The following is a 25,210-nucleotide window of genomic DNA, read 5'->3' as shown; positions in this document are numbered from 1 at the left end:
TTTGAAACTACTGAGTACTTGCCAGATTTGGTGAGCGTGACATAGCTCAGGCACATTCCCAGAGCACACAACGTTTTTGACTGTCTGGATGCTGACAGAGATGTGGCCACACAGGGGCAGATGTCGGGGGCGGGGGTGGTAGGGGGCAAGTGTCTGTGGACCTAAGGCCCAGAGAGCCACCTAGGGGCTCCTCTGCCTGTTCATGACCCCAGCTACATTGGAGGAGGGGAATAAAGCCAACCACAGCACCTAACTGTCTTGACATTCAAGTGTCAATTTAAATGTCACCTACAGAAAGGCCTTTTGTGACCTCTTCTATAGGAGCTTGCCCTATTCACTGCCCATGCCCTTACCCTGTTTTAATTTTCTCCTACAGCTCCATCTGGAGTAGTGTACTGATGTGTATACTTCTGTTATATCTGCCTTGCTGGATAGGATATAAACTTCAAAAGCAAGAGCAGCATCTGCCTCATCCCTGCTGCATCCTCAGCATCCAGGAGAATGTCTGACACTAATAGACATTTGACAAATACCGAGGGCAGGGATTTCTCGCTCATCATTTGAACAGCCCTATCGCAAAGTCCAGTCTTTCTGGCAAGCCTTTGCATTTTGTCTCAGAAGTTCCAAAGGGCTCCTGATGAGGAGTCTCCTGCATATGCCCTCTTCTCTCCCAGGCCAGGTGCCAGCAACCCCTCTCTACCCAAAGTACCCAGAAAACAATAGCTTTTCTGCCTTTAAAAAGATAGTTGCTTCCTACAAGGATTGAGCAGTTTTGAAAATTTTTTCACACCAGGCCTTAGGCCAAAACTCTTCATCAAATCAGGCATCTTCTAGTCAGCCGAGCACAGACAGTCCTTCCCCACTAGGGCTGGGATCCATCGTCAAGTAGATTTCCTAAGCAAAACTTTGTCTACTCTATAAATATTTAGCTAGAACTTAAAATATTAACATTCTTCCACATGCTCCAGGGAGAAAGCAAATTGCCAGAGCCTCAGACAGTCTTGGGACGAAAGCCTTTTCAATAATGATCTACAGTCAGGTGTGGTGGCCTCCCTTGTTTGCATGCCTTATTCACTGGTCACTGCCATGGTAAATGTTCTGTGCTTCTGTTAGCAGTAGCACTCTGGTACCAGGTGAGCCCCCAGCCTGGCCATTCAGGAAGAGGGAGACTGGCCTGAATCAGGCCTCTTTTGCAAATCCTCTTCCTCAATTTCATTGATCACTAATAGCTCACAACTCCTCTAGTGGGAGGATGGTGATGCTTCCTTATCAGCACATTCCGGGGTGCACAAGGACACATGCGCCCAGGTTGTCTGCTGCCTTCTGCGTCGTCTCCCGACCCCCTTGCAGTTTTCCCTGGGATTAGAAGTAGAGGGTCCAAGGAGGCAGGGCAGGTGCGCCAGGAGGTGGCTCCCCTATTTCCCCAGTGAAGGGGAGCAGGAGGCAGGCTGAGGGGAGCCCAGAGACCCAGAGATGAGATGGCAGGCCCCAGTGCCTGATTGCACTGGCTGGAGCCACACAGAAGCAGAGGCATACTAACCGTAAGTGCCCCCAGACCTCACTTGGCATGATTTCAGACTCTAGACCCGTGTGGCTAGATAGCCATGCCCAGGAATGTGAACATGGCAATCTGGATGAGGCTGAAGGCAGGGTCAACATTTCCAGCCCATGGCCATCCTCGAATTGTCCTTTTGAAAGAATTGTTGCTCAGCTCTCAGGCCTCAGCTGTGCTCTCTGCTCCTTGCTGACCTTCATTCAACCATTGGCTCACCTCTCTCCTTTCTCTTATCCCTTCTTCCTCAGCCTTCCCTGCCTGCCCTCCAGCAGGTCCTAGGAGCTTCTATGGACCATCTCCTGCCTTACAAAGTCTTGCCAGCCTGCATATAGAGCTGGTTTCTAGTGGCTAGGGCATGGACACTGGTGGGATGCAGCCAGGGGACCTGGAGACCTCTTACAGGGCTGGATGGGCCCTGCTTTTCACGTGCCTTGTGCTGTGGCTTGAATTTGCAGTTTGTGATGAGCAGGTTCCAAAGCTCCTATTTATTCTTGAGGTTGCCTTGTTACTATTTTGATTCTGCTAATCCAAATCAGTTTGGTGTTTCCATGGAAACAATTCAGTGATTGTTTGGTTTGCCAAGATGAGCTGCGGGGGAGAGAACCAAATGACGTAAAACATTTTTAGTTTCTCAAATATGACTATCATTGTCTCCCCAAGAAGCCTTTGGTCCCAGTCCCCTGAAAACCAGAGGAAGTTTTATTAAAATAAATGTTTTAGACTCTTGTTCCCCTTCTAGCTAAGTCCCTGGAAACCCACTGCCCCAAACTCCTGTCCCGCTGTATATAGATGAGCATACATCTGCCCAGTAAAGCATATGACAAAGGCAGGAACGTCTCCTTGGAGCACCTCAGGGAGCCAGAGATGCAGACAGGAGTCCATATCAGCAGGGAAATGACCATATGGCTATTCCTGTTAATCTGGGACTGGAGTGCCAGAGGTTCAGGGCTAACCTGCTTAAACTGGATGCTGTGTTTCTACAGTGAGGAATAGCTCCTCATTCGAGGATCCCAGGAGGAGTTACCCTTCTGGTAAAGACTTAGCTAAAGCAGTAATATATCTGTCTGTCCAGCCAGGTAGTGCCAGGTCCCTCCCCCATGCTGACCCTTGTTCTCAAGGCTCACAGTCTCCTCTATGGGCAGAAATAATCCTCTCAGTTTTCTAGGGTTAGGGTTAGGCCCCCATTCCCAGCACCCACTTCCTGTGCAAGGACCCTGGGGGATCGTGAATGGAACGTTGAAGAAGGAGCTCCAGACCTAGAGCTTCCAGTCCCTAGGACCCAGCATCCTCAAGGTCAAGATTCTGTGAGTCCTCCCATTGTGGGTCCGGCCTCTGCCCCAGTTTCTGGGGACGGTGAAGGTCAGCTCTGGGCAATTAGCTGGGGAGGAATACCCATGGCTGGTTGGTGTAGATGAGGGCTTTAAGAAGCCATATATATGTGTGTGTGTATACACACACACACACACACACACACACACACACACATACACACAGCAGATGAATTAGAAAATATGGACAAGGGAAAAAAAGACAAACTCCCTTGTTCTTCCAAAACGATCGCCTGTATACACTGTTCTCACATACACACATCTGTACAAACTGGAGATCAAGCGCACTTTTAAAAAACAAATACACTTTACATTTTGGAATAACTTTTAGATTTATAGGAAGGGTTGAGATGAGTTTGTATCTACCCTTCACTCAGCTTCCCCTAATCTTACATAACTGAGGCATATTTGTCAAAGCTAAGAAACATAAATACATGAACTCTAGCCTTTATTTAGACTTCACCAGTTTTTCCATTGTCTTCTGTTCCAGGATACAATCCAGACTACCACAGTGAGATTTAGTCAGTGTGTCTCCTTAGTCAATGTGTCTGTGACAGGTTTTGAGTCTTTGTTCTTCATGCCCTTGACAGTCTGGAGTGCTGGCCAGGCATCCTGCAGAATGCCCCCCAGTCTGGGTTTGTCTAACATTTAGTTTATGATTAGACCAGGGAGATGGGGTCCTGGTAAGAACACAACAGAGGTAGGAGCACCCTTCCCATTGCTCTCTATCATTGATGGTGTTCACCTTCATTTGCTTAGGTGCTATCAGGCTTCCCCATAGAAATCTACTCTTCTTTTCGCTGCTCTGGTCCTTGGAAGTGAGTTACTGAGTCTAGCCTGGCCTCAAGGGGTGATGAAGGGATTGAGGTTGGATTAAGCTCTACCATCTCTATGGGAGACTATCCACATCAACACTTATTATTCGAGTCCTGGCTTTTCTGGATATCAAGTAGACCCCTAGCATGCACACAGCCATTCTTCGTCTGAGCAGGGCAGCCCAGGATGCTGTGAGCATTTCTTCTCATTTGCTCTGGTCCTTCCTGCTAAGGGAGAAGAAAATGATCCCCCACTCCACAGACTGCAAGTGCTTACTGAGGGTGTCCCCCAACCCCTGTGCAGGGACCACAGGGACTGAATGTCAGGTGACCAGGGAGGAGCCTCTGGTTAATCTGGCCCTGCCCTCTGCCTCAGGCAGGGCAACGGTGGCGGCTGCCTTGGCAGGGGAGGCCCATCTCAGGGAGGCCTACCTCGTAAGTGGCCACGCCGCTGAAGGGTGGGTGTGCAGTCTTCACCTGAGAGCCTGCAGGAATCACCAGGCCTGTGTCACTGGCTTTGCAGCCTGCCCTGTGCTGAGGTCTATAGCCTGAAAAACGACCTGGCAAGGGGGCCCCTTGGCCACTGGGCTTTCCTTCCCAGTTCTTTGGGTCTTACAAATAGCCCCTGTGCTAGCCTCCTCACTGCCCCCGCCGTCCTCCCCATGTGAGCCCAGAAGGCAGGCACTTCTCTAAGACTCCGTTTCTGCAAGGCCATCAAAACTTGCCTGATAGCTTATGTTTCCTGAAAGAGCATCATGGGTCTGAGGGGCACCTGGGTGGCTCAGTCAGTGAAGTGTCTGCCCTTAGCTGAGGTCATGATCTCAGGGTGCTGGGATTAAGCCCTGTTCAGGGGCGGGGCTTTTCCTCCCTCCTCCCCTTTGCCCCTCCCCCCAACTCATGCACACACCTTCTTTCTCTCAAATAAAATCTTAAAAAAAAAAAAAAAAGCCACCAAAGAACATCATGGTTTTGAGACATTTGTCAAAATAATTTCTAAGAAAAATAATAATTTCTGAGGATGTCCTTGTCATTTCTGTCCAGAGTTACGGCTGGAGCATCCCTGGTAGGCTTTTGCTGCTCTAACTGACCTCAGGCAGGCAAGTGGCCTGCTTCCTCCCTCACTCCTGCCCATCTTGCCCCAGCAGGGTCAATGCCACTGGAACTACCTATGGCTTCCCGGGTCTCCAGGCCTAGAGTGGGATGCATGAGGGCTCAGGCATGAAGGTAGATAGGCAGGACCTGTGTTTCCCTTTTCCTCCCACTGCCCTTGGCTGGGGGCCCAGGTGTCTGATGTGAGGGATGGTGGCAGGGAGGCCTTCAAGCTACGCAGGGTCAGGGTTAGGGGTGCTGAGGGGAGATTGGTCTGGAAATGAGGAGGGTATGGCCCTCCTTGCAGACAACAGGCAGCCCTGTGTGCAAAGTGAGCAAGGATAGGAGGGCTTGAGGCCATAGTCTGTGCTGGCCTGGGATGGGCTGGTCCCAGAGGGTACACAAAGCCCACCCTGACTGTGGTCCCAGTACTTCTTCAGGGACCCATGGAAAAGAACACCAGGAGACACAGCAGAGGCCCATGGCCAGCACCCACCTTGGGTAAGGGTTGTATTAAACATCAAAAAACACATTTGAGATGCCAAGAAAAGTGAAAAAAAAAAAAAAAAAAAAACACCTACAGTAAGAAACATTTCAAAGCGACAGAATAAAAAAATTGGGCTTTCAGCTCAAAAAGGGACACAAGTGGAAGTTAAAGAAGGTGTGGTAACTCAGATCCTACCAGCCACTTGGCAGTGGCCCCCAGTGACACTGATCACTGTCTGAATGGCAGCCTCCTGCTAGAAAGAACCAAAGCTCCAGTCAACTGTCCTTACTCAATTTGGTATTTGAAAGAGGAGGTCATCAAATTGTAGTCCTCTTCCAAGTCTAGCACAGTCTCAACAATATTGTGATCATCAAAAGCCTGCTTGAGGCTGCCGGGGTCAGTATCCGAGGCCTTCTGAGGGCTCTCGTCCACGAGCAAGGCCCAGGCTTCCTCCCTGAAGGGCGAGTCTTCGCAACGACTGCACACACGGTTCAGCTCATTTTCAAATTCTAGTTTCCCAGCCAACTCTTCAATAGTTCGGATGCTTGTGTGGTCTTTAAAATAAGAACGTTCAGCATTACAATTCCAGTGAGAGGTTTCAGAAGACAGGTCAGGCACAAGTTAAAATCCACATAGGGTGGCCACTCTTCAGAGACTTTGGGACAGGCAGGCTCCCAGGCTGAGTGCCAAATTCTAAGGTGCCCTCACGTCTGGTCCCAGAGTTATTGAGCTCAGCTACCTGCCAGTCCCCAAGGAAAGTGGAAGTGGAAGACTATAGATATACAGGCTTGTCTTGAATCTTAGGGAACAAGATTCATGACAAGCCATGACACATGACACCTGACAAGACATAGTGTGAAAACAATGGAGTCTTTAGGGGAATCAAAATGTTGCCCCTGCTGGCAAGGACTATGGAAGATGGTGAGTGAAGGGAGATACCCTTTAGCTTTCCTCCTGAGGCTGAGGCTGAGGCTACTGGAAGAGACTCCAGGCACTCACATAGTAGCCTGGCAGGTGTCTTATTCTGTGGCCTCAGGGGAGTGACTCCTCTCACCATTCCTCCCTTTCATCGCCTATAACCTAGAGGCCCTTCCAGAGCCAACAGCTTCAGGCTGTTTATCTAATGTGCAGCGTGAGTCATTTGAAGAAAAAAAAAAATACAAAAAATAAATAAAAATAAGAACAGGGCATATATAGTTCGCCTACGGAATGTACAGATGTGTAGGAAAAAACCTCTGGCAGGATATACAGCACTGTTAACAGTGGCTTTCTCTGGGTGCTGGAATTACAGGGGAACTTTGGGCTTCTAAGTTTTCTTCTAATCTTTTTTTTCTTTTTTAGATTTATTTATTTATTATAGACATAGAGAGAGAGGCAGAGACAGAGGAGGAGGGAGAAGCAGGCTCCATGCAGGAGCTGATGTGGGACTCGATCCCAGGTCTCCAGGATCACGCCCTGGGCTGCAGGCGGAGCTAAACCGCTGCGCCACCGGGGCTGCCCCTTTTCTTCTAATCTTGTATTATCTACCCAAGCTGAACCACCACCCACTCACCCCATCTTTGCCTATGTCCTGTCTCCAGATCTAACTCAACCAACTCCTGGTGAACCACTGTCCCTTACATCCAAGGATTCACTGTAAGTAGACATTTATGAAATGACCTGAATCACGTGTGTCTCCATCATGCTATCGGTTCCATGATGGTGCTATGCACGCCTGCCCTCGGCAAAACAAATCTACCATGTAGACAGATGAGAACTAAGAGAGTGTTGTTTTTTTGTTTTTTTTTTTTAAAGACATCTGCTGACTCAAGAGCCCGTGTGAAGGAACTATTCTCCCAAGGAGAGGACAGGTCTGGCCTCTGTACTCACCGATCATATCAAGCAGATCTTTTGTGACCTCTTGGCTAGAATTGCTGAGTGGCATGTTTGAGTCAACCTTCAAATCTTTCTCCATATCTTTCCTGTAGCCCCCAGGTGGGAAAAAAAAAAAAAGAAAGAAGGTGGAGAGTTAGAGTCTCAATAAAGTATTGTAGGGAACTCAATGTTAATCTTAAAAACAAAAACATACTGGTAATTTTAAATTGACTCTTGTGCTGTGATTAGAGCAGACAACTGGAAACTGCTAAGTCAGGTAAGTTGACTAGTAGCATCATCCTCAGGACTCATGAGCATCACCAAGGGCGCATTCATGCCTATGAATTTGTTAGAATTGAACCAAGCAAATGGCTTCTTCCTTCTCTGCCTCCAGGGCAGCCAAGATGGCAGGACCTTGAAATTCCAACCCATACGGTCACCCTTGCTCCAAAGGTGCCTAGAACCAGGCAGTTTAAACTGAGTAGGAAGAGGGGCACCTGGCTGGTTCAGTCAGAAGAGCATGTGACTCTTGGCCTTGAGGTGATGAGTTTGATACCACAGTGGATGTAGAGATTATATAAATAAACAAACTTGAAAGTTATCAGGGAGAAAAAAGGTCTAGGGGAGATCTTAACCCAGGGATGGTCTAAAACCTCATCGGGTGGGATGGGGGTGAAGGGAGAAGGATGAAAGAAGTAGGGCCAAGCCATCCCATCCGTCTGGCCTCTCCCTAGTATGCACATTGGAATTAAGGTCTTTGTTTCTGCAGCATAATAAATGAAGTGACTTAGAAATCAGGTTCTCTAACATTCACTACCCCACTGGGAACTGCAAAGTGGTTTCTGGGAATGGTCTGACAGTCCTCAAGGGGAGGCAGAAGCAATGCTACAGACTCAATTTAGGAACTTCAAAATGTTCAGAAGTCAGAGTCCCCTCCTAACTTTTTACAGTCAAATTGGAATCACCTTAGGCTGTCTTTTCTCCAGTTCTCCCCATCTCCCACGGCTCTCCAAAACTGTCTTTCGGGTGCCAAAATGGAGGAGTGCGTCAATACGTTTTCCTTACTGGTCAGAGGTTTTCTTTTCGGGCATAAAGCATGTGGCTTTGCATTCATTGGGGCATGGTTTGGAGCAAAGGCAGGGCTCTCGTTCTCAGGAGCACACGGGACTGGGATGAAAGGAGCTGCGGAGGAGGAGCAGGCTGCCAGTGGGAGCCTCCTGCAGAGAAGCCGGTGCACAGGGAGGGGGGAGGGCGGCACGGCGGCGGCGTCCAGCTCCAGCCTCTGCCGGCCTGAGCATTCCTGGGAATGACTGACGCCTTCAAAGGCCCGGTCAATGGCCGCAGTCAGCTCCTTTCTGCATCTTCTCAGTTTTTCAGACATTTCCCCTAAAAGCGACCACGTCTTTATTATGTAATACATTGGAAATGCACAGAGCAAAACGAGAATAACGTTACAGACTAAGTTGTAAACCACCCCCGAAAGACGCATGTCCCAGAGCTCGATCCACGCCACAGGCCAGTGGCTAGAGGTACCCACACTGCGGGCGCCTTCCTCCCAGGTGGCGGGTGTAGCCCGCGGTTCTCTGGGAGGAACCTGCGATCGGGCGGGAGCCCCAGGGACGCCCGGCCCCGCCTCCCCGGGCTCGGGCCCGCCCTCCCCGCCCGCCCCAGCGGAGGCCCGGCCATGTGTGCAGCCCCCTCGGCCCTCGCCAGCAGCCCGCAGGCGGCCACCTGCCCTCGGCCAGGTCTGCAGCCGCGTCCTCACCCGGCAGTGTGGCCACACTGCCACCCCCGCCAACGGTCGCTGCGCGCGCCCCGGCCGATCACGCGCTCAAGAATGGCGCTCCCTGATCCCCACCCTGCCAAGGTTAAAGGTCAGATAAGAATGCCCGGAGCGACCACCCCACCCCGTTCTTAAAACCCACGCGGCCGGGCCGGGAGCGGAAGCCCATCCCCCCACCCCCACCCCTCCCAGCAAGGGAGGCGGCAGGGACGCGTTGGACAGCGGGTGGGGGTGGGGGCAGCCGGGGCGGGGGTGGGGGGGGCCAGGCCGCCCAGAAAGCTGCCGGTGGGGCGGGGATCTCACTTCTTACCAAAGTGGGCAAGAAGGAAAGGTTCCCATTCTCAAGCCAATGTGGAGAGAAACTGGATGGGCTACTGTACCCAGAAGTTTTGTACACCAACTTCTTTTAAGTGGTATGTAATAAAAGCTCCACACCATATCCAACAGTTAATTAATTCATCAAAGATGGTGAGGGACATAACAGAACTGCTAGGTTCCACACGAGATTGAGGGGCAGGAGACCCCAACACCAAATATCTTCATTTCATTAGGGGAGAGAAGGATGGAAATTCCAAGATGGCTCAAAGGGAAACAGAAACAGGCTTCAGGGACTAATTCTGTGGGAATTATAAACCCATCTCAGTGCACAGCAAGGGAGAAGGGGATATCAAGTGAACTTGAGGCTTGGTTTACTGTGGGTAGACTGCTGGGGTGACCAGGAACCAGCACCAGAGTAAGAAATCCAGGAACTCAGGGCAGCCTGCTGTAGGTCTTCATGGCCACCATCCTCAATTACAGTGTTCCTCTCCATTCTTTGGAATTCATCGGCCTTACTCCACTGTGTAGCCCCCCTCCCAACCCCCACATTCCAGCTCTACAGGTCTTACAAAAACTTCTCACCACCTGTTTAAAAAGAAAATAATTCAGCCTCTTGACATAACCCTTCTGAGCAAACAGGGTCTTTTTTTTTTTTCTTCTGCTCATAAAAGAAGGGGATTTCCTCATCTGGTTTTTAGACCAAACACTAGTAGTCTTCAGGGTGTCAAAGATGTTCTCCTGGGGGATTACACTGGTGCTGTGGGGCGGCAGGATCTTGGAGGCAGCATCAGTTGGTGTCCATGCTGCAAGCCTCATCGTCCCCCATGCCCTGCTGTGAGCTGCTTGGGCTTGTCCCTCCTTCAGAGGATCCAGGAAAACTAGCAAGTGAAGGCGTCTTATAAAATTCATCATCTCGACGTTGGTAAAAGAGCACATAAGCTGCTTTTGTCTATAACACAAGAGGGGAAAAAGTTCATTCACTGGTTGGAATTACCATCCACTCTCCCTGGCTTTTCTCTCACTGTTCAAAACCCACTCTCAGAGTTTTGCCATCTTGCCCTGTGCATTCAGACAGAGGCAACAAGGAAGGAGACCCTGCTCAGAGAGTGGGGAAAGGCCGGTACCCTGTGACAGAACCCAGAGAAGAACCTAGCTTCTCATTTAGGAAGGGTCCTGGAAGGAATGGCAGTCAACTCTCTACTACACCCAGCTCCCATTGTCATATCAGGATGACCAAATAACCACCACCCAGGAGGCTCTTCCCAGCTTTAATCCATCATCAAGGTAAGAGGAGGAGCCAAGTATTAGAGCCTACTCACCACTATCTGATCTTCAGAGGCCAGGGACACGTTGCTATCATCAAAATAATACCACTTCCCGTTCAGTTTGTTCTTCGCATATGCAGTATCTGCCAAGTCAACAAAGAAAATACCTCTAGCAATCACCAGAGAACTAATCTGGCTAGTTTATTAGACTTGCACTAAACAATAAAACTCTAAAAACACAAAACATAGGCCCTGAAATTAAGAATAATTTACAGGGCAGCCCTGGTGGCTCAACAGTTTAGCGCCGCCTGCAGCCCAGGGTGTGATCCTGGAGACCCGGGATTGAGTCCCACGTGGGGCTCCCTGCATGGAGCCTGCTTCTCCCTCTGCCTGTGTCTCTGCCTCTCTCTCTCTCTCTGTGTCTCTCAAGAATAAATAAAATCTTAAAAAAAAAAGAGAATAATTTACAAATACAACCAAGATAAACTAATTTTTTTTTTTTTTTTTTGAAATCTGTTCTTTCTTGAAAAGAGTAAAAATGGGGCACCTGGGTGGCTCAGTTGATTAAAGCATCTGACTCTTGATTTCAGTTCAGGTCATGATCTCAGAGTTGTGAGTTCAAGCCCTGCATCAGGTTCTATGCTGGGTAAGAAGCCTGCCTAGGATTCTCTTTTTGCCTCCCATCTCTTTCTCCCCTCCCACTCCCACTCTTAAAAAAAAAACAAAAACAAACAAACAAAAAAAAACCGGCAAAAATGGAGTTGTCACAGACCAAGGCTTTTTAAACTGTTAATTTTGGGAAACTAATCAAACAGAGAAATCAGTATCAATCTTCAGGATGGCTATAAGTAATAATCCAGAGCCAAGGACCCATAAAAGCTGATGAAGTTTAAGATTTAAGCAAAATGGCTTTCAAAAGAACAGACCAAATCAAACTCCACTTGGTCCAGGTAGATGGCTACTACTGCCTCTTCCTGCCTCCAGAGTCTCTGGGGTAATCCCAGTGAGGGATACACTGGGCGTTCAGGCTTGCAGAGCTGGGATGTGAACAAGATGGCTTAAATTTTATCTTTCTCTGAGAATCAAAGTCTGTGGCTGGGTAACAATTCCTCACAGTGGTCCAAGCCTTCCCCACAGCCAACACTTTCTATCTTGATTTTATACTATTCTCCAGCAGGATGTTTGTAAACAGCAATCCCAGCAGCAATGAGTAATTCCTTGCCCACCCCACCCTCTACCCCAGACTCTACAAAATGACTGTAATGGAGAACTGGCTGTTAGTCTCCACCTGCTGCATGACGCTGGGCCAGCCATTTAACTCTCCAGTGAGGACTGGAGTGCCTACTGCAGAGATGAAGAACACAGGAAAAGGTGCCAAGGACCTGTCCCTACATTTGGCATTACAGTAATAATGATGGCTCTCAATCCTGGAGTTCCAACTGTGGACCTAATGTGGGTCCTCAGGCAACCAGCCTGATCTCATGGACGAGAGAGAACACCGAAGGATATGGAGGCTAAGGAACTTGCCCAAGTGGTATGTTTATATACTAAAACTTTTAAAAGTTATTTCATTTGGCATGCATGAACACAGATCCCAAAATTAATTCTGGAAAATTAATTTTTCTGGAAAAAAGCTGCATTAAGTGCTGCAGGGTATGATGTGATGAGGGATCACCAATAGCCATTCTAGGAGAGCCCCAACTTTCAAACAGGCACAATTTTATTTCCTAGCCTCTCCTAAAGCTACATGTAACCACGTGCCCAGTTACAAGCTAATGAAATGTCCACAGAAGAGCTGAGGGGGGACTTCTAGGAGGCTGCCTTAAAGGCGGAAGGCTGCGCCCATTTTTCTCTTCTTCTGATAGTGTGCAATGTAGACATGAGGGCCAGACACTGAGCAGCCATCCTGAGCCATGAGGTGATACAGTAAAAATGGAGGGGCGAGAAAGCAGACTGCTGGGCTGAGAGAAAAAGTGTCACAGTATAGGGAAGAGGTCTGAAGCTTAGGGAAGTTCTATAATTTATTGTTGAATGTAAAAGGAACTGAAACCTCCTGTGCGGCCATCTCTGGGGTCCTAACACTGGGTGTAGTGGCAGTTGTCATGGTGTAGATGCAGCAGAGATGTGAAGAAACCCAGCTCTTCACTTCAAGCATCACTAACACCTTTCCACAAACAAGTAACAAAATATACGAAGTCTTTTCATTAAAAAAGAAAATGTCCAGCGGCACCTGAGTGGCTCAGAGGTTAAGCATCCAACTCTTGGTTTTGGCTCAGGTCATGACCTCAGGATCATGAGATCGAGCCCTGCATCAGGCTACACACTCAGTGCGGGGGTCTGCTGGAGATTCCCTCTCCCTCCGTCCCTCCCCATCGCAAGTGCTGGTTCTCTCTAAAATAAATAAATAAATAAATAAATAAATAAATAAATAAATAAATAAATAAATAAATAAATAGTTTAAAACAAAACGAAACAAAAACCTACACATTCTAGACATTTTGGAAGATAAGGTAGAGCAAAGAGAAAGTTTCGTTGATTTTTGCTTTAATATAGTTGTGATATGAGCTTCTACAGTGATATGAGTTTGAACACGTCATGGGCATTTCCCCATGTTTATTGTTTTTTTTTTGCAATGGCGGTGTTCTCGTCCATCAAGTAGGTGGACAGCAGTGCCAACTGTTGGCTTACCAACACAGCTACTAAGTTTTCACTGTTATAAATAGGGGAATCTTTGTGCATTAAGCTTTTTCCCAATGTCAAGTACTTTCCTTAGGATAGATTCCCAGAGGTCGGAATTACTTGGATTCAAGAATATGAAGACTGGGGTGCCTGGCTGGCTCAGTTGGTGGAGCAAGGGACTCTTGATCCTGGGGTCATGAGTTCAAGCCCCATGTTGGGTGTAGAGACCATTTAAAACTAAAATCTGGGGGGGGGAGCCCCATCCCTACCCCCAAAAAAGAAAGAAAAAGAATGGAGAAGCAGCAGTAGTTTGGACCAAGCCTGAAACCTTGACACTTGAGGCCTGAAGGACTAAAGATAAAGTACTGAGGGCAGGGCCTGGCACACAGGAAGAGACCAGTGAGACTGGCCACAGGCATTTCAACATGTCAGAGATGGCAGATGCCAGTACTTACAGTGGCCAACTCCCATGGCTCCGTAATGATTAGACACGGCAATGAGGTCGTACACATAAGGCCTTGCCGACAGGTCACATACAAACTCGGACATGTTCAGAGCTCTGAGCACAAAACACAAAAATGGCCTTTACTGCATCAAACTAGAGAAAGCAGCTGGAGTAACCCAGCAACCCCTTCTCTGCACTAGGCTAGGACACAGGGAAGCAGAAACAGTAACTACATCAGGAATGGACAGCCAGGCTGCGTGGCAGGGGCCCTGTGGGCTCGTCTGACCACTGGCCTATGCAGGCTGGAGAGAAGTTGCCCGGCTAGCTCCAAGCACCAAGCTAGCACCAGTAAGGAAGGGCTCTGGGCATGGAGAAGAGGGCTGCAGCAACTATGTAGGAAGGGCAATTAGGATCAAAATTACAGTTGATGCCATAAAAATTTAAATACCAAAAGAGGCCCCAGAAAACTTTTCTCCCCAACATTTTAGTTTGAAAATTTTAAACACACAGAGAAGTTAAATTTTACAACAAATCCTCCTGTACCACCACCCAGGTTCTCCCACTGACACGTCTATACTCCATGCATCTACCTTCACTCCCACTACCCAGTGAGCATTTTAAAATCTGCATTTGGCAGACGAACTCTTATAAGGCTGGCTTCCTTTTCTGTGTCAGTTACACTCTGCATCCTGGGACCCAGGAACACAGGGAGTTAGTCAATCCCACTCTCTGCCCCAGGAACAAGACAGTTGGATCTGCATCTCCACTGCAGCCCCCAGTTATCCAATTCTCCTCAGCTGAGCACGCTCTGGTTGCTTCATCACCCAGTTAATGAGAAGCAGTACTGTATCTGTGCTGTCCAGCTGAGACCAGGCTCCCTGGGACTAATGACGGATGGGAGGCCCGGTTCAGAGAGCAGAAATGATTAGCCTCACTCTGAGCCTGGAAAGTGCTTCTGTAGGACAATCTTTTCGCCAAAGGTAGGAGGATGGGGAGAGGGGTGAACCCAAGTCCAACTGCCTAAAGCCCAGCAACATGCATCCTAATGCAGAAATGTCTTTGGTGACAAAACTCTCAGCAAATCAGTGCCCAAGTCTTCTGCCTACTTTTGAATTCTCCTAAGAACTTGCAGCTCAGGGACCCACCTGACTGGGAATTCCACGACTGTGTCAAGCTTATCCCTCCAGTATCTATTGTAGGAGAAACGTTTGAGGTGGACTACCAGGATCTTCGGCAAGGACCACAGGTCAAACTTCTTAGTGGCCTGTTGATGCTTCTTACAGTTGGGACAATACCTGCAGAGAAAAGAGAAACCTCCATTTACTGGGGCTGTGGGGGATGGGACCAGGGCCCCTGAGCACCCAAGCACACAGGCATAGCCACAATCCCACAGCATCCTTTCCTGTACTTAGCATGATTGCTTCAGGGTGGGGTGTGTGTGTGTATGTCTAAGCCACCTTCTGAAAAGGAGGCATGACTTTCTTAGTCTGGAAAACAATTTGCACAGACAGACTGTGATATAGGGTCAATGTAAAGAAGTGACAGTGGCACATTTCCCCACCCTCAAAAAAGGATTTTTGTGTACACAGATGGCCCCAGCAGATCAGTGCAGGGTGCATGGGGGCCCCCACCCAGACTGGGGAGCTGCATACCAGGGGTCATGCTCCCCAAGGGTCTCCATGGTGGTGAAGAGCTCAATGCAGTCTCTCAGGGCCACGGCAGTCTTCTTCTTCTTCTGAGGCTGCAACATGCTCATGTGCTTCTCATAGGCCTGTGAGGGAAAAAAAGTGCTGACTTCTGGTGGGGAAATGAGTTCTTACCAGGTTAAGCCACAACCTCACAAACTTCCATGCTTAGAATATAATATACTTTCTGGAGCCTCTGAACATAACGTGACAAAATCTTTAAGTGGTTTCCATTCTCAGTCTGAACAGAATTTGTTAAATTGCCGGAGAACTGGTGAGAGTGACCCAAATATACAGCCAGAGCAGAAGCCAGCACTGCTTCACGACGAAGAATCCCGAGTCACGTACCTCAGACTCTTGCTCATCGTAATACAGGCTCCGGGTCTCACTGTCCCAATCAATGGCCAGTGTGGATCGAGCTGTGGAGGAGGACCACAGTGTTACTCATTATTAATGACCAGCAACAGGAAAGGCTCTTCAAGTGACAGGAGTGAAAAGAAAACACTCAAGCTGCATCATCAACTCTTGCTCACCCATCACCAGCCACAGCAAGAGCAATGCTCAGCCCTGAGCCAGCCAGATCTGAACCCTTGGACCCCTAAATCCTTTGGCAAAGATTTCCTCAATGCCATAGTTAAGTTCCAGGGGTGCTAACCATATGGGCTACTGAAAAGCAGAAGTTAAGATAAAGTCACAGCGACGAGACTCATCTTCCCATCTTAACTCATGGGAAAGCTGACAAAATAATGAAACGCCTGTTTTGAGACAATGGGTATCAGGCAGAGGCACAGTGCCACCCCCAAGAGAAGGAAAACAAACAAGGTGAAGCCTACACCAGCGCAGATTACTCCCTGCGGGCACTTTCCAGGCCCCAGCATGCGACAGAAGGGGAAGGAGATGGGAAGACCGAGGTGGGGAACCAAAGACTGGAGTTCGAGAAGGTGCCTAGAATTTGCAAGGCATTGGACAAGAGAATGAGGCTCCTGCACAGAGAGGCAAGAGCTGCAGGGACAGGGAGACAAAGACACAAAGACCCGAAAACACGTCAATAAAGCTGATATGAAAACAAATTTTTAAAGAGATCTGAGGAAAAAGAAAGGGAATGAAAGAAAGCGAATTTATTTTCCAGTGAAGGAGACACAGTAATGCTTCCAGGCAGGAGTCTTCACCATCCTCTCGGGCTCTCCACACAATGCACATCCTGCTGGGAAGCCTCTTCCATGTGCACAGCAGCCCCCTTCACGGCTCCAGCTAACAAACAGCCCATGAAATCCATGACCACCATCTAGACGGGTCATATGTCATGAGCAGTCTTATGGAAGAAAAGAAATAGGCATGTAGTCTCATAAGTGAGAGGATTCTGGGGAAACGCTGCCATGTGGGAGGCATGAGAAGTGTTATCAATCCAGAGCAAAGGTCCTGAGGGTAGTGGCAGTGGAGGGAGAGCTCACTTCCATCTAACGTCATCGAGGACCAGAGGGACAAGCCTGACAAGATGGCTGGGGCAGGGGTCAAGTCTCTGAAACAGAGACCAGTTAGGGAGCTTTAAGCCAAGGCCCACATGCATGTCTGTTCCTGAAGCTACAGGGAGATGGTGAGAGCCCAGCGCATCGAATACTGAGAGCAAAGAGGATTTTCAAACAGATTCTAAGCAATCCTACAACCCAAACCCAGTTTGAAAAGTTGAAGAAAGTACTTACAGTTGAGTTTAAGTAGTTTTCCATCAGTCGCAAGGGAATTTATGTCAGCTGTCCCATAGGAGTTCACAAGGCTGAAGGTAAAAAGCCTTTTTGGGCAGGGCTGGCCTTTGACTTTCTTTTGGGTGGTCTCCTCATGGTCACCTCCTAGCTCGTCTTCCCCACTGTCTTCTGTTTCTGAGAGCTGCTCTTTGCCTTCTTCCTGATGCTCCATTTCTTCTTCGTCTTCTCCTGGCATACAAATGAAAACCCATGCATATATAATTTGCCAACATTTCAATGCTAAAAATTTACTTTTATACCTAATTATGGTACTTCCTTCCAGATTTTGTTCTTTGCATGTGAAACCACATCTAGCCCTTTATGAGGCACCTGAATTCACCCTCACCCCAAGCTGGTGAGAGAGGCAGAGTGGGCCCTGCTAACCTGTGATAAGGAAGCATGGGCCCGGGAAAGCTTACTGAGGCCCCCAAAGGCACGAGATGAGTCAGCAGGCCCACCTGTCCTAAATGTGGGCCCCTCCACGCCTGGTACTTTACTGGGCTTCACCCCACATCCTCAGACTCTTTCAACTTTGTCACTTGATCCACAGAGAAAAAAGGACCAGAGTGGTTTAGAAACAATTTAAATGTCAATTTAAAAAGTATTACTATGATCACAAATACTAAGTTAAAGCTTCAGTTCCTCTTCAAGAAACATGCTGGCTGGCCCTTCAACAAGTAGTCAGTGACTGTGGCTCAGGTACAGGTGCCAGGTTGGGTTCCGGGGACATAGCAGACACAGTCCTCCCCACTTTACCCGCCCTTATTCATTTGAGATGGTAGAATTTCAAGAATTTTTTTAAGTTGATTGATTTATTTTTTTAGTTATCTCTACACACAATGTGGGCCTGAACTCATGACCCTGAGATCAAGTCCCATGCTCTTCCGTCTGAGCCAGCCAGGTAGCCCTCAAGAGTTTTATAGGCATTCTAGAGACATTATACTGATGAGTAAATTTCCCAGGTATTTCCAGAGAACTGGTATCTGTGGCTGCACTAAGACGACCCATGAATATGTTCATCGCACTGTTTTGCTGTTGGGCCAAAGGGAAAAGTGAGGGCATTGGATAAGTAATTTCAACAAAGATGGGACAGCTCCAAGAGGTGATGGAAAAGTAACAGGAGAAGAAAACATTTAAAACATGAAGTTTATATACTTGGACAAGATGAGTAGACATGGAAACTCCAAGGAAAAGAGGATGTTCTAACATAAGAATCCTCTTTTTCTTTTTTTAAAGATTTTATTTATTTATTCACGAGAGACACACAGAGAGAGGCAAGAGACACAGGCAGAGGGAGAAGCAGGTTCCATGCAGGGAGCCCAACATGGGACTCGATCCTGGGTCTCCAGGATCATGCCCTGGGCTGAAGGTGGTGCTAAACCACTGAGCCACCCGGGCTGCCCAAGAATCCTCTTTTAAAGACAGTCTGCCTCAGCAGTGTTCACAAGGAAAGACAAGTCAGGTCCAAGACAACACAGCACTTTCCTCTCAGGCCACAGAAATAACACAGCCGTGGATGAGGGTGTGACATGGGTCCCCGTCAGTACCATTCTTAAATAGCCAGCTGGCATAAGCCCCATACTCACAGACATTCTGTTTCCAAGACCAGCTAACTTGGTCAGAGACGGATGGAGGCTCTGCCTCTTTTACACCCAGGTGGGCCTGCCCCGCTCCCAAACCAGCAAGTGGAAAGCCTGCTCTACCCATTACCTCTCTGAGAGGAACACAGCCAAAACCTGCTTCAGGCCCACTCAGTGAACAAACAGAGCCCTGAAACTATAAACTGTGTTTCCTGGCTGTGTCACTGGCTACCAGCTACTTAGACAACCTCAGGAAGCTTCTGCTAATGCAGTCAGAATTAAATACCAAGAAATGTATATCACAGGATGAGAAAAGAAAGCAGAGTCCACTGAAAGCAGCCACCCAAGATCGCTCAGAGAATCAGTAGGAGACAGCCACAGAGGCCTGATGAGGAGCCATGGCAGTAAAGACATTAGAAGTATTTTGTATTTCAACATTAAATGGAGTTCAAAGTCTACGCACCAAGACTCAGTTAAAGGATTCAAAAGAAGGCAGTGGGCAGCCTGGGTGGCTCAGCGGTTTAGCGCCGCCTTCAGCCTGGGGCGTGATCCTGGAGACCCGGGATCGAGTCCCACATCGGGCTCCCTGCATGGGGCGGCTTCTCCCTCTGCCTGTGTACACTCTACCTCTCTCTGTTCTGACAAAACTGATAGACAAAATGTCTAAAAAGCTAGGCTAATTGTAACAAGAGCAAATATTTACATGGTATGATTATTATTAATTGAGCGCCTATTACATGCCATACTTTAACCCACATTATCTCATTAAGTTATAACCTCAACTGTGAAAAAGTTATTATCCCATTCTGCAGATGAGTTCAGAGGAATGAGGCAACTTGAAGTCCACCCCACACTTTAAGCTAGGAATCACAGTGCTTTAACTGACAGAACGCCAAGAACCCACGATCCAGGGTCTGCTCAGAAACTGCCACAGCCACTCTGACATCTCTGCACATGGGACCTATGTACAAAACACGCTCTTATTCATCCCTAGTGGGAGAATATATTCTAGGCAAGAATAACATTATGACTATACTAAATACCATAAAATACAATTTGCAATATCCACTGAGGATGGAGCCTTGTGGGCATTATTCCTAATGTCCCCTCTCATTTTCCAGGACTGTGTGTGTGTTGGAGAAATCTGAGCAATTGAATTTGCAACTGAAAATGTATGGCATTAACTTGGAGAACATTTGTGGTTTTACAGTGATAAATCCACTAAGTTACCTAGGCCCCCAAAAGAAGAGTGACAACCTGAGCTCCCCAGACAAGTATGAGCTTGTGGGCATTTGGCCACGGGAGGATGGCAAGGGCTCTGGGTTTCCTGCAACCAGCCTATCCTACCTTTTTGCACACTGTGGCTCTCTTCATTCTTGAAACAGGAGCTATCTAGAGTCAGCTATCACCTGTAGCTTCCTGGGTAGAAAGAAATACTCAAGAGAAACAGCCTCTGCCCTGACTGGCTGGCCAGGACTCCTGTCCTTTCCAGAGGTATTGCCACACCAGAGTGATGGGTAAGGGCCAAGGTAATAGATCTTCAGATAGATGCCAGGCCATGGAGGCGGTCAAGGGCTAGCTAAGCACCTACTCGGAAATTCCAACAGACTAAAATCAAATCCTAACTGCCCCATGACCCTAGGCAAGTCACTCAGTTCTGTGAGGTTAACTCTGCCTACGGTTAAACCCAGCCTACATGTCTAAGCAGAATCCATAGAGAGCTGAAGCTAGAGAACAGACGCTGGCAGCATAGAGCAATGTGATGGAGCTCCCAGGGTCTGCCCTCCAGCCAGAGCCCTCATCCAGCCTTAGCGCCTCCCTCTCTTGTGTGCACCACATCTTTGGAAGAAGGGGGAGGTCGGGAGGGATTTGGTCAGTCATAGCCCCACAGCATGGTGAGTGCTCACCTTCACAGCTGCCCCTGGAGCCATTGCAGGCCCCCGGCTCCAAGGGCGAGCTGCCAGACTCCTCAGGCAAAGGCTGTTTGATATAGCGGCTGGAAAAAAAGAAAGAAAAGGAATTATTTGTTAGCTGTAACATTTACCTGTTTTTCTCTACTACTCAGATACATGTGGTTCACAATGGACATACAGCTATTCACAAAGCAATTCAGGTACATAAAAGAAATAATAAAATGATAAAATCACATGATAGCTCCATATTTTAAGAAATTTAGAGGAACCCAAAAATAAGATGTTTAAATACCAAGTCACTGAAGACTGAATCTTCTATGAATGCCTGTTTCAAGTCATTTATGAATGTCACATGGCACCATCATTAAAAGAAATATTTCTCAGTAACATTAGAATGACAGCAGAGTATTTTGGAAACTGTATTCAAACACAAACTGACATCAAAGCACTAGATAGCTTAAACCAAGTGACTAACAAGTGACAGATATGATTCCAGGGATCACAGAGGAAATATAGGTCCCCAGTATCATGTTGCATAAGATGTGCCAGATGCCCTGTCCCAAGAGCACCTGTCCCGGCCCTCCCAGGGGCTGGCCCAACTGCATTTTCATAGGAATGAGGACCCAGGTACAACAGAGGCACTCTGCAAGAGGGCAGTCACTACTATGACTGGGCCCATCATGATTTTAGGAAATAAGCAAAACACATTCCTGACACCAACCTGATACGCTCACAGACAGCCTGGTACAAGGACTCGAGGGTTAGCTTGTGCTTGGCAACAGAAACCAGGAGTGGCTGCCCATATAGCACCGCCCCAGAGGAAGTACTTGATGGCCTGGACTTCCTTTCCCTGAAGTAGACTGGAAGTGTCACACATTCAGAGCCATCAGCAGAGGTGCTGCAGACCTCGTACCTGTGTCAATCACATGAAAGGGTACCTTCAGCAGTGGATCACATGAACAGCAGAAATCTGAGCTGCAGTTACATGGTGGCCAGGACTGTGGTTACTGGGACAAACCATACCTCAGCATAAAAGGTGGATAAACCATTTCCAAGATGATTCTAGAAACTGGGTCAGCAATCCTAAGGGTCATTGTCAGCAAAACATGAACCTACATAACCCAGGACTTGGGGCTAACATGATTCTCTTTCCCCCAACCAGGGCCTCAACTCTGTGGTCCTTCAAATGGGACTCAACACAGATGACAGGTGTCATCCAGACCATCACTGCAGACACAGAGGTGGGGGGGACAGGGGGCTGGCCACCAAGTTCATCTTTTGTCACCAAGGAGTCAACTTGTAAAAAGGTATTCCTAAGTGCCCTGACCTTTAATAAAACCAAGTATCATACAAGAATGTATACCTAAAATAGTAGGCAAAGGTTCTTTATTTCAAATGAGGAAACAAATTTATAAAACTGTTTGCCATCTTTGTTCAAAAACATTGAAATTAAAGAATCATATTTAATTTTTTAAAAATTAGAGATAACCAAAGAAAATGCTAAATACAAATCAATGATTTTGAAAAATATGTCTTACTTAGTGAATACATGGGATTGAGGAGATTTATAGATGTTTTATCCTGGAACAGATGTTACCAAAATTGCTGGCAACCGACTGTAGTCTTTCCCTCTTCCTATAGGGGGAGACACAAACTTACTGATTCAATTTTTGAAAACTATAAACACACACACACACAGACACAGACACACACACACACACACACACACCCCTCCCCAGATGCCTGGCAAACAATCCTAAATGAAGTATGTGCAGGAGTCCTAGGAAAAACTAAAAAAAAAAAAAAAAAAAAAATGACCAAAGTGTGCTCTAGGTACAGACCCTATTGTCCAGGATCAGGGACAAGAACATGGTCTTGGAGAGAGCCTGGCCCAAATTCCAGGTCTGTCGCTGTCACTTTCTGGCTGCTTTAACGGGGCCAAGTGCTCCCTCTGACTCCGCTTACTCAGTAAACAATGGAATTACCCACCTTATGGGACAGCCATGAGAATTCAGTAACTTTTAGCACAGTCTACCACTTGTTCAAAAAATATTAGTACAAGTGTGTTTTCATGACAATTACCAATTCATCTTTAAAATAATTGTTTCCTGACGGTTGGCACTCAGCACTCTACAAATTCTTTTGTTGGTGGTGGTTTGCCAAGCTCCCCATATGGCAATGTCCCAGTTCCTCTAAACTCTGGTGTGTGTAAACATTAATTTCCAAATTGAGGGGAGATGCTTTCAGGACTTGGGATCAGAAATGGACAGCCTTAGCCTGATGCCCAGCATGAGCCCTGGTGTCTCTGTTTGTAAAGTGAGTGAAGATGGCTGTGATTGGGAGGCAGCCTGCATAAGTGTGAACAGAACTAGGATCTTGGATGTGGTCAAGAAGTACTCTTTTTAGAGTGATCTAGAAGTCACCGGCCTGAAAACTTAAAGGGAAGGAAATACCTCCTCTGTGCACTGCATTCCTCAACCAAAACAAATCCTAAAAACCTTTCTCAGCAGAGGACAAGTTTCCAGTGAGAGAGAATGAGGGAGAAAGAGCATGGCTATGGTCTACATTCAAGCTTCCCTGAGCAAGTGGCTGTCAGGGAGCGCAGGCAAGCTCATATTGCACTCTACCCAATCTGGGAGAGGGACACACAAAATTACAGGGCCCTAAAGAGGACCTGGGAGGGGCCCAGGGGGCCACAGGAACTGGCAGTGTACTATCCCCACATGGATGAGAAAAATAAGTCTCAGAGCTTACATGATTTTAGAAGAGAAAAAGACTGTTTCTATCAACTCTCCCTGTCACTCTGAGATGGCACCTGCTAAAGGAGCCATGGCCTACCACATCCCTTCTCTCACCTTCCCATGGCCCCTTACATAGCTGTTAACTCTTCTTGAGAAAGAAATTTCTGATAGCAAGACCATCTGTGGAACCATTAAATAGGCTTTCTTAACAGGTAGTAATTGTTGACAAAAGGCTATGTCCATGCTGAAGAGAATTATCTGGAATGTCTAGCTCTGAAGTGCCAGGAAGTGCTTAGCACATTGATGGCTGCCCACAATTCTCTGAACATCCATCCTATGCACCCAGGAGTCAGGGCAAATCTACATGAGCACTGACTACCAAATCTTCTGCTCTAGAGACACCTATAAGGCAAAGCCTCTAGGATGTTTCCTTGGACGCTGCAGCAGAAACCACAAGTACTCACACAAAAATGTCATCCCGAGGCATGATGTGGTTTAAACCTTCATCCATTTGGAAAATTTTGTGGAACCGGTGATTATATACATCTGTGACCACCATCTAAGAATCAACAGTAACAGAAAGATTACAGGATGGGTAAGAGCTTCTACATAAAACACAGGAGCCAATGAAAACGATGTGCTGCCACACGGTGGTCTCCAGAGAGACCACCATGCAACCAGCCCCAGAATTCAGGGGCCAAAACCCAGAAGAACAGCATGAATGCCACCAGCAGAAAACATGCTGGCAACATCTGTCCTGATGTTTACAATGGGACCTTCCCTCAAGTGGCAGTAATGGTGGGGAGTAAGTGCTGACCAAATACTAGTACTCATCCAGAAACCTCTGGAGTGTCCCCCAGGGCCAAGAGTCTTGAAACCATCTTCAGCACATGGCTGAACACACCAAACCCTAACTATGCAAGTACCTAAAACTAGCAGGGGTGCAAGGGGAGTGGGGCTGAGAAGGGGCACTGACCAGGGCTGAGACTCAGACTATACAGGAGGATGGGGCGGGGGCGGGGGGTTCTTCACTTTCCCCACCTCCACACAGGGCCAGGCTGAGTGGAAAGTCCTGTGAGGGCAGTTGCTTTTAAATACAGATTTCTATCAAGAATATGACATTGTCACTCCAGACTTACAGAATTTAGTGTAGGAAAGAACTTCCAGCTTTCTCATACTACAGAAGAGGTCATGTGGCAAGGGGCAGGAAAGCTGAAAGCAGAACCCTACTCCTGGCCCTCTGGCTAGTGTGCCATCAATGAGGAGAAACAGTGTTCCCCATGGCTGAAGGGACAGTCTCAGCTGCAGTGTGCAGTGAATGAGGGCCAGGACTGAGGCATCCACATATAATCACGTTTGTGCTGGCCAATAAGAACTTCCCGCTCAAAATGGGCACAAGTTTGAAAATACAGAGCAAAGGACTACAAAGTGGCCCCAGCAGACCAATTGCCACTGACCACCCTTACATTTTCTGCAGCAACGCCGGACAGCCTGGAAAGAGCCTCACACAGGTCAGACACGGCCCCCATCAATGGCACGACCACACGGTACTGCAAATAGAAAGATGGGAGGGGTGACAAGGGTGCTTGGCAAAGGGTAGATGAGCTGGGATGAGCAGGCATCAAAGAGTGCAAACATGACCTCTTTCCTAAGAACAGCGTACATGAGGTCAGGGCCCAGATGAATGGTCAGGAAAACAAACAGCAAGTCCTCTGCCTCAGCACCTGCCTCTCTATTCCAGCAGCAGCAAAGGAGCCCACCCATTTCTTTCCCTCCTAAATACTGTTTTGTCTCATTCTTAACTTTTGGCAGTCCTTTACTCCTTCCTTTAAGGAACTGTTAAAAAGTATAGATTGCCATGATCTGTAAGAAGTGAAGAAACTGAAGCCAGAGGATGAAGCAGTATGGTCATTCGGTGAGCTGGCAGCAAGGAG

General features: G+C 47.7%; 2 protein-coding genes across 8 annotated transcripts in view; both read right to left on the bottom strand.

The window, feature by feature from the left end:
• Window positions 1–3,196: 3,196 nt before the first annotated feature.
• Window positions 3,197–9,020, bottom strand: C20H3orf62 (chromosome 20 C3orf62 homolog). Of its 3 annotated transcripts, none has more exons than XM_025455848.3 (4): window positions 8,894–9,020; window positions 8,094–8,514; window positions 7,144–7,235; window positions 3,197–5,828 (listed from the first exon to the last, which is right to left on the bottom strand). In XM_025455848.3, exons 2-4 carry the CDS (start codon window positions 8,507–8,509, stop codon window positions 5,560–5,562), a joined length of 777 nt encoding a protein of 258 aa, XP_025311633.1. In that variant the 5' UTR covers window positions 8,510–8,514; window positions 8,894–9,020; the 3' UTR covers window positions 3,197–5,559. The 3 variants fall into 3 exon arrangements, with proteins under 3 accessions (XP_025311633.1, XP_025311634.1, XP_025311632.1); XM_025455849.3 differs by having other exon boundaries at window positions 8,860–8,979; XM_025455847.3 differs by lacking the exon at window positions 8,894–9,020 and having other exon boundaries at window positions 8,094–8,759.
• A 330-nt stretch (window positions 9,021–9,350) lies between these two features.
• USP4 (ubiquitin specific peptidase 4) overlaps window positions 9,351–25,210 on the bottom strand; it is a 53,272-nt gene continuing 37,412 nt past the window's right edge. For 3 of the 5 annotated variants that reach the window (XM_025455844.3, XM_025455845.3, XM_035703187.2), the window contains 11 exons: window positions 24,743–24,826; window positions 23,741–23,835; window positions 21,257–21,448; window positions 20,530–20,618; window positions 17,004–17,231; window positions 15,652–15,722; window positions 15,271–15,389; window positions 14,764–14,913; window positions 13,629–13,732; window positions 10,549–10,637; window positions 9,351–10,178 (listed from right to left, as the gene is read on the bottom strand). In XM_025455844.3, coding sequence (XP_025311629.1) covers window positions 10,017–10,178; window positions 10,549–10,637; window positions 13,629–13,732; window positions 14,764–14,913; window positions 15,271–15,389; window positions 15,652–15,722; window positions 17,004–17,231; window positions 20,530–20,618; window positions 21,257–21,448; window positions 23,741–23,835; window positions 24,743–24,826 — 1,383 coding nt within the window. In that variant the 3' untranslated portion in view covers window positions 9,351–10,016. Of the gene's footprint in view, window positions 10,179–10,548; window positions 10,638–12,724; window positions 12,886–13,628; window positions 13,733–14,763; window positions 14,914–15,270; window positions 15,390–15,651; window positions 15,723–17,003; window positions 17,232–20,529; window positions 20,619–21,256; window positions 21,449–22,073; window positions 22,171–23,740; window positions 23,836–24,742; window positions 24,827–25,210 lie in introns of those variants that run through there. The other 2 variants (XR_007404203.1, XM_025455846.3) reach the window with 2 other exon arrangements.

Source organism: Canis lupus, chromosome 20, assembly GCF_003254725.2.
Source record: "Canis lupus dingo isolate Sandy chromosome 20, ASM325472v2, whole genome shotgun sequence".
Lineage (NCBI taxonomy): Eukaryota > Metazoa > Chordata > Mammalia > Carnivora > Canidae > Canis > Canis lupus.
Note: the sequence above shows the minus strand (reverse complement) of the source record. Positions and strands in the feature narration are given on the sequence as shown.

Bases quoted from the DNA above. Each gene is read 5' to 3' on its own strand.
- C20H3orf62 (XM_025455847.3), bottom strand. From the start codon at position 8,617: ATGCGTCTTTCGGGGGTGGTTTACAACTTAGTCTGTAACGTTATTCTC. The intron at 7,236-8,093 runs GTGATTCCAATT...TGGGGGCTACAG, and splicing joins TGGAGAAAAGACAGCCTAAG to GAAAGATATGGAGAAAGATT. The intron at 5,829-7,143 runs GTGAGTACAGAG...CTTATTTTAAAG, and splicing joins AGATCTGCTTGATATGATCG to ACCACACAAGCATCCGAACT.